General features: G+C 32.0%; 1 protein-coding gene across 12 annotated transcripts; it reads left to right on the top strand.

Moving 5' to 3' along the window:
- Window positions 1-2,877: 2,877 nt before the first annotated feature.
- On the top strand, window positions 2,878-13,247 carry LOC123193058 (transcription factor TGA2.2-like). 12 transcript variants are annotated; one of them, XM_044605837.1, is made up of 12 exons: window positions 2,878-3,096; window positions 6,663-6,823; window positions 8,060-8,163; window positions 8,264-8,516; window positions 8,644-8,840; window positions 9,068-9,154; window positions 9,244-9,303; window positions 10,307-10,384; window positions 10,522-10,573; window positions 11,059-11,330; window positions 12,109-12,357; window positions 12,806-13,247. In XM_044605837.1, exons 5-12 carry the CDS (start codon window positions 8,775-8,777, stop codon window positions 12,950-12,952), a joined length of 1,011 nt encoding a protein of 336 aa, XP_044461772.1. In that variant the 5' UTR covers window positions 2,878-3,096; window positions 6,663-6,823; window positions 8,060-8,163; window positions 8,264-8,516; window positions 8,644-8,774; the 3' UTR covers window positions 12,953-13,247. The 12 variants fall into 12 exon arrangements, with proteins under 12 accessions (XP_044461772.1, XP_044461771.1, XP_044461773.1 ...); XM_044605836.1 differs by lacking the exon at window positions 6,663-6,823 and having other exon boundaries at window positions 8,068-8,163; XM_044605838.1 differs by lacking the exon at window positions 6,663-6,823 and having other exon boundaries at window positions 8,068-8,163; window positions 8,243-8,516.
- Window positions 13,248-15,365: the final 2,118 nt, after the last annotated feature.

Here is a 15,365-nt window from a genome sequence, read left to right as displayed (position 1 = left end):
CCTATATGTTTATATGTTTTTATCAAAAGATCAGAATCGAGATTTACCATTATAGCAGTTTATGTTAATGATATGAATTTAATTAAGGATCCTGAAGAGTTTTCAAAATCTGCTGAATATTTAAAAAAGAAATTTGAGAGGAAGGATTTGAAAAAAAACAAAATATTATCTCAAATTGCAGATCATGCACACTTCAAATGAAATATTTATCCATTAATCAACGTATATTGAAAAATTATAAAAATGCTTTAATATAGAGAACATTCATCTTTTGAGCACCTTAATAGTTGTTTAGTCTCTTGATCTGAAAAAATATCTATTTCATCTTAAAGAAGAAAATGAAAAGACTATATCTTAATACCATTAGAGTCTTATTATATTTGGTCTAATGCACTAGACTAGATATATTTTTTGCAGTCAATTTATTGGCTCGATTTAGCTCTATACTAATCTGTTGTCACTGAAACGAAATCAAATATATATTTCGTTACATATGTGAGACTGGAGATTTAAAATTGTTCTATTATGTCAAATTATCTAAAAATCCTAGTTTGGTTGAATATGTAGATACCAATTATTTTTCTGATCCTCATAAAGCCTGTTCATAGATGAAATATATTTTTACTTATAATGACACAACAATATCTTGACGTTCCATCAAATAGCTTTTGGTTGTAATATCTTTCAAATCATTCAGAGATTTTAACTCTCCATAAAGCTAGCGGAGAATGCATATGGGTACGCTCTGTCATCCATTATATCTAGAATACATATAGTTTTTTTTCTACAATAGACACTTATTCCATGTTATATGAATACAATGCAACATGTATTGTCTAAATTAGAGGTGGATACATCAAAAGAAATAGAACCAAACATATCTCACCAAAATTCTTTGACACTCATGAGCTTTAACAGAGCAAAAAGATTGATGTCAAACAAATACGATATAATGAGAATATTGCATATTTATTCACCAAGATATTATCAAATCAATATTTGAAAAATTAGTATATAACATCGATATGTGGTGGCTCAACAAACAACCAAATTAATCTTGCTATAAAGAGGGGGAGTATTCATCAGAGAGAGTAAAATTTTTGAAGTTTATCACATATTAGATAAAATGTATACGGTATTTTTTTTCTCTTCATTAGGTGTTATCCCATTAGATTTTCTTAATAAGATTTTAATGAGATAATTTTAGCATGTTCAATCCCATTCTACAGAACATTAAATAATTATATTTTTTGATTTAATTTTTATATTACTGAATTTTTTCTTAACAAAATTAAAATGCTTAATTGGGTGCCTCACCCTAGATTACAGTGAAGGGGAGAAGTTGTTTATGTAGATAAAATTTCTTCCACGATAATAAATGCAACTCACTATACATTCAATGCATTCACCCCAAGTTTTTACATTTTCTTCTCGCGTGAAAGAAAAATCCACTTCCTGTAACACTTTTCTTTAGATTTCATTTACTTTGCTCATCATCTTTTTTCGCTTAAGCTTTTCTTTAATTATAAAATCCTTTATTCAAAATTCATTATCATATTTATAACAAATTTTAAATTTAAAAATTTTGGTAATAGTTCAGTGTAATGAGAAAGTACGTGATTTAAGAATATAATATAATCAATCTTATAATTAATTTTATAATCAAATTATGTATAATTATTTTAAATATTGACTCAAATATATATTTTTTAAATATTATTTTATAATTAAATAATTTAAAATTAAATAATATTTAATTATATAATAACATCAATAATATATATTTATTTTACCCTTAACTTCCTTTGCAAAGATGATTTTACGTCAAAATTGAACAACAGTAAAATCTGAAAAGTGAAGTACTGGTAAAAGATAAAAACAAAAGCGTAGAAATGTCGCCCGCCCTCCGTACTTTCAACTTTTCGACAATGAGAAAGGATTGCGAGAAGCAAGTACACGTGGTAACATCTTATCCAGTATTGTACTTACCGTAAGCTCCTGACTGCAGAGGATTACAACTCACTTGTTACAGTCAATACTCAATGAGCAAGATTGGCTGCATCGTTACTGTATCAGCATATCTGACGCATTTAACAGCGATGAAATATTAAAATAAAAACCAAAAGATAAATTCCGTAAACCTCCTATAGTTGGCCGAAAATATTAAACTCCACATATATTTTGAAACTATAAAACGTACCCTCATGACCATGAGGGTAAATTTGGTCGCACAAAATCTCACAAGATTAATAACCGCCCTAAAAACTTATTTAATTATAATGATTATCAAAATTAGTTTTTTTTTTTTTAAGATATTGCTATTATAATATTTAATGAAGGGCAAATTTTTTCTGATGTTTCAATTGATATATCTATTTGTTAACTTTAATTATTTCGATATTTTTGATGTTGACTGTTTTAAAATTTGATAGTTGATATATATTTGTTTCATTTTAAGTTAATTATATATTTTTATTATTTTATTTACTATAAAATATGTTATTGGTAAAAGAATTAATGTATTAAAATAACATATGTAATTTAATTAACTCGATAAAAATTCAATAAAATAGATTAATAATTTGATAATTAAAGAGTCATATTAATTTGTATATATTATCATGTATATTTAACTCATTCGAGATATACCCTTATTTGATAAATAGATGAGTTTCAAACTAGAAAAACAAAATCTAATTTAAATACAAAACGATATAAGTATAATTCAATGTTGTTCATTTAAAGTCTAAATAAACATAATTTTTAAACTGAGAAATTTGAAAAGATTGATCTGTTGGAATAAATATAGGGGATTTTATGTTATTATCCAAGGAAATAAATTTTAAAAACAAAAAACGGAAAAAACAAATAATTCATGTCAAAGCACTAAAGATTATAAAAAAGTTCAATAAAAAAATGTGAGTCCAGATTTCTACACAGCAGACGTCTAGAGATTGGAATGATAAAAACCTTGTCACTCTCTAGATAATCCATTTTACAAAAACAAAAATAAAGTAACAACTTTTTCATCATCATCACCATCAGTATCATCATCATCATCATCATCTTCATCGTCAACCAGAAGCAAAATCCCAGGTGGGTTTAGTTCAAACTTGTGCTTTTGATGTGTCTGTGATTCTAATTAATAATATAGTGAATGATGAAGTGAGTAGTGTTTAGTGTTAAGCGTTCACTTCAAGTTTAAACTAGAGAATCTGATTTTTGTGAACTGGGATTTTTTATGGTTCTTTTTGGGTGATTTTGGCACCTGGGTATTGCTTGATTGGTCTCAAATTTGTTTTCTGACTTTATTACATGTGGGTCTTTTATATTGCCTTATGGGTATTGTTGTTCTGGTGAATTTTTGTTTCTGTTTGTTACGGTATGTGATTTTGATCTTTGAAAGTTGCTCTGATTAAGGGTTTTTATATGTTGTTTAAGTTTGATAATAGTTTCTGGATATTTTAGGGTTGGTGCAAATTTATGTGCTACATGTTAGGATTCTAGAGTTTGATAGTTAAAGCTGTTGTATTTAAGGTTACAGTAGGGAAATTAGATTCTAACTTTAAAGTTTGTGAATAAATAGTCTTATGTTATTTGCTTTTGCTTTTTAGTTGGGTCAATTTTTTGTTCGTTTTATGATAGCTTACCTTGATGTTTAGATGCTATGTGTGTATGGTACTTGTTATTAAAGCGATTTATATTGCTGATTCTAGGTTGTATTGGCTTGTTCTTAAACTTGTCCAAACATTTTAACAATGTATTATGTTTAGAAGCTATTTTAATTGAGGATTTTGGCTTCTGGGTTTTGTTGGGTTACATTAATTAATTTTTTTTTTTTGTGTGTGCGTGTATAAAAGGATGGATAGGTGTGGTTGACTTTTACTAGCTTCCATAAGAGGTTTATATTATGTTCCATGGTTTATTCTGGCAAATGGATCATAAAGGATTGCTGTTAAAACTTAAAAATCTGTGTAGGGACTTCTGGAGTGCTGCAAATTTATAAAATGCATGTTATGGTAGGTGTAGATTGTGGGGTTTTCTTGTGTTTTATGGTAGATTTTGGCCCCTGGATACTTTGGGGTTGGTATCAAATCTTTCATGCAGTTTTAAGTATGTTCATCTTTTAAAGTTTAAGGATTCTGGGTTTCTATAGAGTTTCCTTTATTTCGCTTTTGGGTTTAGATGGGTTTTATAATAGGTCAAGTAGGTATCTAGGGTTGTTATGACTGCAGTGGATTTGACTGTAGGTATCTTTTGGCTGGTGTCAAATTGTCTATAGAAGTGTCCAAGCACATTCTATAGTAAGACTTCTCTAATTGCCTTTCTTTTTTATTTTGTCCATTGAGTGTTTCTGGGTTACTGCAGATGTGAACCACACATCGTAGAACTGATAATTTAATCTTTCGAACTTGCCCTACCTAGGCTTTCTAATGATTTCAGCAGTAAGTTTTGGCTTCTAGGTAAAATTGTGCTCCATCTTAGAAAGTTCCCTTACTGTAGGTTAAGTTCAATTTTCTTCTTATAGAAAATAATTGAACCATAGCAGTTTCTTAATCTGTTAGAAACCAATTTAAATTTTTATTATTTTTGAGAGTTCTTTCCTGAAATTCTTCGGAAACCTCTGTTGGAATATCTCAAAATTTTCCTGCAGAAGAGATTTAGATTTAGGACAAAAAATTGGCTGCTTTACTCTCAGCCAGAACATAGTCAAAGTCATTGATATTTTAAAATTTTGACTTATGAATTTATTTTGTGGGGAACTAATGCAAACTATGTGAGTCTCTTGAAAGATTCTGTCATCGTTCTATGTCAGGCTTCTGGTTGCTGCTGATTAGTTGATCTTATGATACAAATGGGTCACACCTATGTGACTACTGTTTTTTCTTTATGTCCTGTTCTCCAGCCAAATAAATTTTTCGGTTGCCTATTTTAACTAAGTGATTCATGAATCAATTAGTAGTTGAGTCTTGAAACCTTTGAATTATTTTGATTTGAAGGAAGAATACGAGTCAAATAAGGTATTTCATTCTATATGCTTCCACAATTACATTTGTTCATCATCTTTTTCTGGGTTATTGCTTCTTGGTATCTGTTAGGAACCCAACCAATATTCAATCAATCAATAGTTTACACACCCAAACACAGCAACTAAAATGAAGTAAATGACTATTTTATTGATAAAAAGTGTTCAATATTTACAATAAGTGGATAAACCGACACTTTGAGGGGTTGAGGCCTCTCAATTCTGGCTATTCGAGGTGCCAAAAATTGGCCAAATCAGCCTAAAAGGCTGTTCACTGCTCAAGCTTCCCAAAACCCAAATTTACTTCCTTTTTCCCTTTTTTTTACAACCCCACCTATATAATAAGCCCTGCCTTCTAGATTTGGGACATGTGTCCCAAAACTCAAAGTCTTAACATTATTTTCCCATTGAGAATCACCTTATCCTCAAGGTGGGAAAATTGAATTATCGAAAATAAAGAAAATAAAATTTCATTTTTCTGATAAGTTTTTTTCTTCTACCGCCAGCCATCCATGATATTTTAACTTTTACTTTCTTTCCTTTTCCCCTTATGTTTTTTCCTCTTCTTTTTTTCCTTCTTTTCTGATTATCTTCCCTAGCTTCTTCTTGACGTTGGTTCACCTTTTGCCGTCAATTTGTCTGCCAACATTACCACTCTTTACTAATTAGCTCACCCAAGCCACTAGGTGCAGCATTTCAGCTTCTCCAGCATCAAATCCCCCTTTTTTGATGACAACTTATCTTCCTAGCGCAATATCTTACCGATTTGACTTCCCTCCATGACAATTCACCTTCCTGGAAGCCTATCTCTGTGACGTGTCAGTTTCTCGCTACCATTTCAGCTTTTCCAGCGATGATTTGCCTCCTCCCTCGTCAGAATCACACTGAAAACCTAGATATCACCACACTGATATCAAAATTTCAGGAACATAACCAATAATCAATCAATCAATAGTAAACACACCCGAACACAGTAATTGAATGAAGTAAATGGCTATTTTATTGATAAAGAGGGTTCAATATTGACAATAAGTGGATAAATCGACAATTTAAGGAGTTGGAGTCTCCCAATTCCTCCACACAAGGTGCCATAAACCTCCCAAATCAGCCTAAAAGGCTGCCCACAGCCAAAGCTGCCCAAAACTCAAATTTCCTTCCTTTTCCCCTTTTTTACAAATGTAACCACCCTTTCTATAACAAGCCTTACCCTCTAGTATTGGGACATGTGTCCCAAAACTCTAGGTCCTAACATTGGAATAAATGATAGTTTGTTAATCAACATTTGCCATTGAATTCTTATTAATTCCTGCAATTTGGATATTTTTCTCATTATGTCCTCATTGTCTCTGAACACTCTTTCTTTTTTCTCTGAGACCTGTTTTCTTCTGGATGATGAACTATTTGGAGCTTGTTGCTTTTGATGGAGTATATCTTATGCCTTATGGTTTTGGTCTATTTGATCAAATAATTCGAATTTTTTCCTAAGATAGTTGTTTTAAAGTAGCATTGTTCTTATGTATTAGATTATTGATATTTTTTATTTTTATTTTTGCTTCTCTCTTGTTGATTTAGCCAGTGGAAAGAAGGAATTTTTCAGAACCATTATATCTGTAGTTTGCATTTTTTGTTTTCTTAGGATTAAGGGTTGGGAAGTCTAGTTTGTTTGAGGGAGACTAAGGAGGTTATGATGATAGTGATGCATGGGGAGTAGAACAGTAAGGCTTGGTGCTGAAGATGAGAATCAGCAACATTTGGAGTGCCAAGCTTTGACTCTCAGTTACCTGTTTACAACGCATTGTAAAATTTCCTCCTTAGTCTCCCCTTATTTCATTCTTTTTTTGTGAATTTTATGTTTGAAGTATGTGTTTTGTGGTAATTTTTGTTTCGGTGTTTGTGTATTCTGTTGCTAAATATTATAATGTAGCTTAAAAAATTAACCTCTATAATAGAAAACTGAGAATAAATATATTAAAAGAGATGAGGAAAACAGTACGATTGTGGAATGTTTCGCAAGAGAAACGACATCATCCCAGGTAGATATATTTATGACTGTGCTGAAACAATCAGAGAGGATCTCTAACTATATGTTACTGAAAGAAAAAGCCTATAATTATCCTGCTCCTGCAACAAAAACTTAATGGAAGACACACAAATTTAACCCAAAACCCTTTCTCAGTTTAGATGAATAAAGAAAAATGACTTGGCTTAGAAATTCTTGATATAGATGCCCCAAGTGCACACACAAATGTTTTTCTTTCCCTCACAAACAGTTGGTATTCTTTTTCTCTTTAATGATATAGCTATTTATTGTGCTAAAAAACAGATTTTTTTTTTTGCAATTAATTTGACAGACTTGTTTAATACCATGTTATGATGATCAAATATTTCATTTATTTTCGAATAATGAATCATGAACCTTTTGTAAAACTAAAAAAGAAAGACATTTGAAACTTTTAATCATGGAGTTTAAGGCTTGCTCTTATTTTATATTGTTGTTGTCTTGCTGAAACTGTAAGGGTCTGTCTATTTTGATTAATACTTTGTGATGTTAAATTTATCTAGTTTCTAGGAATCATGTGCTCTATCTGCATGGCCTACTGTAACTTTCACAAACTCTGGTGCATTGTTTCTGTGCCAACATTTTAACTGTGTGAATAGTTAATCAGATTGAATTGATTGTTTGTTTTTAGTTTTTCCAACTTGTTCTTCAATATTGTATACCATGATCGAATTTCCATTAGACTTCTCAACAAATAAAAGGTTCTGATGCTGGACTTAACTTGTTGCTTCTGGTAACACATTCAGTTGTTTCTTCCTCATAAATCTCGTATAAAATACTATGGCAGTACTGTTTTTCTTTTGCAACTTTTTCTTATTTTGATTATCAAGGTATTGTATGTAATTTTTTTTTTAATGATTCCTTGTATCAAGTAGAAGTTTGGTTTAGTTTCAAGGCTCTATGTGCCTTAAATACACCATGCCAAATTGTGGTTATTGCAGTGGTTTAGATTTTTGATGAAATGTGGCTTTCAGTTGTGCAGAGGGTAGCACTACCTAGACTTATTGTGTTTCTGATTTTGGGGCATTTGAGCATTCTTCTGGATTTTGCTTAGAGGATGCTGTCAACCTAAGCGGAAGTAAGTATTAATCAAGTTTTATAGACCAATTATTAGATTTTGATCTTTTATTATCTTGTTTGAGAGATTATAATATTAGGCACCTTGTGAAATCTAGCAGGTGCTTTTGTGAAGTCACACATTTTATCTGAACATTTTTGCTGACCATCAAGTATTGGGAATATGGGATGGGAATTTGGCAATAAGAAACCGGTTTCTTTTTTGAGAAATATTTGTATGATATAGTTAATTTCTTTGTCTCTATATCTGAGAAAGATTCATATGATGTGTCATGTAGACACTGTGATTACTTTAACCAAAGCAGGTGACCAAGCAGTTGTTTCTGATCCCCTCCAAATTGGCACATTTGATAAGTTGAATTCCATGTTTCCTTTTTATCAATGAACTTTTATGCTTGAATTGCATTTGATCTATGGTTGTCCTGCACTAACTGCTTCTATATATCCTGTTTTCTTTTCTTTTCTTTTTTTGAGTCAACAGACACCAACTTTGTTAAACATAAATCCATCTGCCATCCAAGTGGAGACCCAGAGGCTGCTGTTGGAAAAGGTCAACAATTGAATCTGGTTTCTATTTCTAGTGGTAACACAGAAAACTTGGGAGAATCTAATATGGCTGATGCTAGTCCTAGGACTGATATCTCGACTGATGCAGACACAGATGAAAAAAATCAAAGGGTACTGTGCCTTTTTCCTGTCATTGACATACTATTTCTTAAATCAGTGTATCATAAGTTTTGCTTAACTATGCCATTTATCAAATATTGTTATGTACAACTCTTTAAGTTTTGTGATCTAAGATTCCATTCCTTCTCACTCAAACAGGGACATTTTTCTAGCCTATTTGAAATGTTCACGTTAAATGATATTACTATCCATCTAACAAATCAGCTTGCTACTTGCAGTTTGATAGAGGTCAATCTACAGCTCTTGTGGCCTTTGATTCTAGTGACAGATCAAGTGATAGATCAAAAGACAAAATGGATCAGAAGGTGATATGATCATCTAATTTGCATAGATTATGTGTGAACTTTTTATTGTTCTGTTTGATAATGATCTTTTGGTTGATTCTTCTATGCAGACTCTTCGTAGGCTTGCTCAAAATCGCGAGGCTGCAAGAAAAAGCCGGTTGAGGAAGAAAGTATGTGTTGTTCTTTTGTAGATGTTTTTTAATTTGAAAATTATCCCTCATCTTCTTAAATATTAAACTTTTCAATACGATAACTCATGAGAGCTATATGATCAATAGTTGGCATTTTAGGATCTTACAAGGCGAGGTTCAGTATGTTTTATGTACTTTGTAGAATCAGTTTGATTGGTACACTTTGGAGGACCCAGTTAGTGGCAGTATTGGCCAGGCCCTCATTAGGAGAATAACTTGGTGCTCGTTGTATGTGTTCTTTTTGTTCCTTTATTTTTTTTGGCAAGCAGTTAGAATGATGGACAAGCAGTAGCAAAATTGAATTCATTATATGTCTCTTGCATTTATGGTGGTATTTTTGAAATTAAGTTATCATGAAGAAAAATAAACACTCATTTTTGAAGGAAACCACCGAGTAATGTCATGCTGGGAGAAATATACATGTCTTAAAAACATTTATTAGAAGGACCTTAGTTCCCACAAGAAAGTCCCACACTTGTTGGAAGGAGATGTATGGTTCATACAGAGGTGGCTATATGTGGTCCAAGATTATGGTTTCATGTGAAAACTTCTTTTCTTTTTTCCTCTTAAGCTTTTGTTTTGCGTTACTAAGGTGATCTTGAAGTTTATCCTATTTTTTGTGGCTTCTTTTTCTGTGTCAATGCTGACTTCCTGATAGCCACCAGAATTAAGCTTTAATGCAGAAACATTTGATTAGTTTCTTGCAGGCCAATTTTACTAATTATTCTTTTGTTATGAGGGGGTTGAAATGAAACTTCCTAGAACTTGTATTTCTTTGCTTCCTTGTAACAAATGTCTAGTGACTCGACCTCCTTGTTCAAGAAACGTTCACATGCCTATTCACCACTGAGTCATTTATTTTAGCATGCGTATGTTGCAGATGTTTACATTCACTGGCTTGCCTGTGAAGCATATCTAATTGTGCAAAAGTGACTTCTGTATTCTCCTCATTGATTTGCGTCTCTCCTTGTTTTGAATTTAGGCATATGTCCAACAGTTGGAAAGTAGCCGTTTGAAGCTGACCCAACTTGAGCAGGAGCTTCAACGAGCCCGGCAGCAGGTTGGATTTGGTTTCTTTGATAGCTCGCTGCATAATTCTTTTTTTTTTTTTTTGCAATTTAAATATACTTAAATGATTCTATTTATTGGTTGCAGGCTCATATTATTAACTTACTCTCATTTCTGTCTCTTATTTAGGGAATTTTCATATCAAGCTCAGGAGATCAGGCTCATTCCATGAGTGGAAATGGTATACCTTCTATCTGAAGAAGTGAATGCCTCCTCATTATATACTTTTCCAAACATCTCTAATTCTGATGGTTAGAAGAGATTAAACATAAATTGACTTGACATTTTAAAAAATGCTACAGATAGTACATTTCTCCAGTCCATGCAGCATGGTTCATGATCTACAAGTTCAATATTTGAACTAAAATTGAGTTCTCTAAATTTATTGACAGATTTTGCCCTACAATTTACCTTGTATGTGTTCATCTTCTCTGCATTGGTTATGCTTTTGCTGATGGGAACCAGAATATGCACCCTTCTGGGGTGCCTGTACAAGATTTTATGCTGTTTTTTGTATGCTTGTGCTTGAGAAGTTCAGGCTTCTTCTTATACCATAAGTGGAAAAGAAAAAGAGTGAAATTTTTGGGAGTTTATTTTCAATCAGCAAATTTATTGGAATTAATTTTATCTCATTACATTGATTGTCTTGTTCAACGTACCTTTCAGGGGCCATGGCATTTGATGTAGAATATGCACGATGGCTTGAAGATCATAGCAGGCAAATCAATGAACTTAGATCAGCAGTTAATTCTCATGCAAGTGACACTGAACTACGAATTATTGTTGATGGTATAATGGCTCATTATGATGAAATTTTTAGGCTGAAGTCCAATGCAGCCAAAGCTGATGTTTTCCATTTGTTATCGGGCATGTGGAAAACACCTGCTGAGAGGTGTTTCTTGTGGCTTGGTGGTTTCCGTTCATCCGAGCTTCTCAAGGTGCGGTCTTTGTGATCTTAAAATATTCTGTTTTCTAGAGAATTCTAAAAAAAAATTGGTTTAAAAGGAAGGAATTGCTAATGAATTATAAATATAATCTCATCCAAACAGGCAATAGCAAGTTTTTCTTTCCTTTCTCTCGTATTGTGCTGGTATTCCACTAATTAACCAATGTGATGCAGTACCTTTTAATGTGTTAAAGTTTATTGTAACAACTAATCAGGCAAGGCCTTTGTTAGGTTTGTTCATATGCATTTGTCCCCATGAATTGTTAAATCATGTTGTTCTGATTGGAGTATTTTGAAGTTAATGGATTTTTATTATGGAGAAGACTCAGTTTCTCAGTGGCAAAAGTAATGCTGTAATGTAGAGTGAAAATAGGCGTTGAATGGAGTTTGGCACTTTTGCTTTCATTCATGTGCAAGAGAATGAGAATTCTCTAAAACAGTGCCTTATTTATAAGCATAGAAAAAGTGGGGTAGATGATAAATGTATGTGGACATTAAATCCTCTGTGCAAGATGTTTACAGTGGAATAGTTTAGGGATGATAATTTAATGTAATTCCACACACACCCTACATTTTTTTAAGTTCAGTGATGACATTGAATGGTGTCTATGCCCTTGTGCGTTTGTATTGTCCAATATATGTAAGTTATTTTACTTGTAGTTATGGTGGGTTGATAATTGATATGTGCTGAATATAGACTTGGCATTTAGATGGATATATTGTCTTTTGAGCTTTTTCTCCTTACTACTAGTGAACGAATATGGTGGCAGCTTCTTGTGAATCAATTGGAGCCCTTGACAGAGCAGCAGATTCTTGGCATTGGCAACTTGCAGCAATCCTCGCAACAGGCAGAGGATGCATTGTCTCAAGGGATGGAGGCGTTGCAGCAGTCCCTTGCAGATACGCTTTCCAGTGGATCTCTTGGCTCCTCAGGTTCATCTGGGAATGTGGCAAACTACATGGGGCAAATGGCCATGGCCATGGGAAAGCTAGGGACTTTGGAGGGGTTCATTCGTCAGGTAACTTTTTATTCGTCTCTTTGCCCATTTTAGGAAATTTTGTGCCTTGGGAAGATTGCATGAGAACCATGAATGGTGTTCTTTATTTTAGATTGAATTTCCTAATTTTTTTTATTCATTACATGATATGAACTCTGGAACTTCTTCATAAAAATTTGAAACTTAATTACTACAGATGGTGCTTTTATTCATAATAAAACTATACGTACTCACTTTGAGTATATAAATGGGTACACAATTGATGTGTGTCATCAACTGATTAGGTGATTTTGAATTAAGGATGAAGTAACATTCAATTACATGATGACACATCATGTATGTACTCAAAAGTGAGTATGCCTAGCATTGCTCTTTTATTTAATGATTTTTTGGCGGTCTTTTGGCATTTCTCTTTGTGCTTGCTTTTAGCAATACAAGTCTAATGCATTTTGTGTGATTATAATACCAGGCTGACAATTTACGGCAACAAACGTTACAACAAATGCACCGAATACTGACAACACGCCAGTCAGCTCGTGCCCTCCTGGCAATACATGATTATTTCTCTCGACTCCGTGCTCTTAGTTCCCTTTGGCTAGCCCGTCCGAGAGAGTGAAGACACAATGTAATTTATGGGCAGGGCATGAAAATCTATTGACAGTCCTGACAAAGATCCTTCTTCTTTAGTCTTGTCAGAAAAAAGTTTCTTCATTTAGATTTTCATGTGTGATAGAATTGATGTTTAATGTGCATTAGTCTCTGTATGTTGATTGAGATTGATGATAGAGTTTATGTGAAGTATGTATTTCTGTTAATTGTTTATGATATAATCAGTACTTGTGAAAGTGTTATTATATCATCTCTTGTCATTGTAACTAACATCTTCTGAAATGAATTTAAATGATTGGAGACGCCGAATTTGTTAGTTATCTTGTTGGATGTGTAGTGGTTCTGGCTTTTATTTATTCTCGGTTTTCTTGAGGAAGAAACTTTGGTTTTGAGCTTCTTGGCAGCCAAATTTTGTGTGTATAGACCAAAATTTGCCCTTCTTTTTGCAGTTGACACTTTATTCTTGGCATTGATGCTTTAAAATTCATTGAAACTAGAGAACAATTTAAATTATTTGTAAATTTCATTATAATTAGAAAAAAAATGTTATATTGAGTTTAGGCTGTCCTAATTTGGAAATTAAATTATGGATATTCTCTTGCATTATCAGCAAATAAATTTATTCTATGATTTTTTTTATCAACAATGTTGTGTATATATTTTAGATTTTCAAATGGTGTGACATTATATGATTTGCTGATTTTAAATTAAAAATTAAAATAATATTTATTATATAATTATATATTATTTATATATTTAAATTATGTATAAAAAATATATATACATAATATTATGATTTTTCTATTACGTGGTGTAGGTGTATTTCCACCTCCTAATTGAATTTAGATGTTTGGAATAATTTAGAATTTTTATTATATCCATGGTAGTAAGAAATTTTAGTTAGAGGGGTAAAAATATTAAACCAGTTAAATTTGTAATAAAATTAATTTATTAAAGTTTAAGCCATGTAATATTATTTATCATAAATTATTAAATAATATAAGTCACATAAAATATTAACCAAAAGTTTTTACATCAAACCTATGAAAATTTGGTATCTAATATATACCACCAAAGGATAAAAATTTGTTATTTATTTTGTACTATCAAAGTCATAAAACACCCCTAAAGTTTATTTATTTATGGCCAAAAGGATTTATTCCCACCCAAGGTATAGTATAATATCAATCTCATACCTGTGAACTTTTAAAAACCTAAAGTTTCATCTATTAATTAATTTCTACTAAAATTTTCAATTAAAGTTAATGATAAAATTGTCATGTTAATAAGAATATTAAAAAAATATAATTTATTATATTTCCCTCCCAAAGTTTTAAAACCAACAATTTCACACATGTCTAAAGTTTTCTAATTTTGAAAAGTCATTTGTTTCCCCCATCTAGTGTTTCCATCTTTTTTCTATTTTGTTACCCCCCAAAAGTTTTAAAAACTTCAGTTTTACCCCTTTCTTGAACTTTAGTTTCTGGCGTCCTCTCCGTCCATCTCCGACATTCTTCTTTGCCTGAGTTGAGCTAACGTCGGCTTTGCCTTGCCCAAGCTATCCTTTGACGATGACAAACGAGAAAACCTAGATGGGGGAAAACCCACAAACCATTCTTGATGATTGTCCAAGTTTTTAGCTTCAAGGATGCGCACCAAACCCACAAATCATTCTCGTGTTTCTTGTTGCCAATGTTGTCGGAGGATTGCTTGGGCAATGCAAGGCTGACACCAACTCAAGCAAAGGAGGAGGCTAAAGGACAGAGAAGACCATGGAAGGGAGGCTAGAAATTGAAGTTGAAGAAGGGGTGAAATAAAGTTTTTAAAAGTTTTGGGGGGCCACTAAATGGGAAAAAGATGGAAACCATAGATAGGGAAAAATATGACTTTTTAAAACTAAAAAACTTTAGATAGATGTAAAGTTGTTAATTTTTAAAACATAAAGAAAAAATATAGTAAATTATATATATTTTTATATTATTGTTGAAATGATGATTTTTCCCTTAACCTTAACTGAAAATTTTAACAAAAATTGGCTTATATGTGAGACTTTAGGTTTTTGAAAATTATCGAGTTTGAGTTTGAAATTACACTATACCTTAGGTGGGAATAAGTCTTTTGACCTTTATTTATTTATTTTTTATATCTATTTAAAATCATTAACCTCTCAAAGGTTTCATTAATTGTTATCATCATCCTATTTGTTGAGAAAGGTTAACTTACTTAACTCAATCTCATGAGAGGTTGACTACAAGGGGGCATTTGCTTTAATGTATAAAAAAATTATTTTGATAATATATTTTTTATTATTGACATTACTTTATTTGGTTGTGAGGTAATAAAAAATTTTCATAATCTTTTATTATCATTGTTGATGTGATAGGTAAGGGACAAGAACTATTTTTCACCCAAGTTTTAGT

This window comes from Mangifera indica, chromosome 12, assembly GCF_011075055.1.
Source record: "Mangifera indica cultivar Alphonso chromosome 12, CATAS_Mindica_2.1, whole genome shotgun sequence".
Lineage (NCBI taxonomy): Eukaryota > Viridiplantae > Streptophyta > Magnoliopsida > Sapindales > Anacardiaceae > Mangifera > Mangifera indica.
This window is presented reverse-complemented; position numbering and strand designations above follow the sequence as displayed.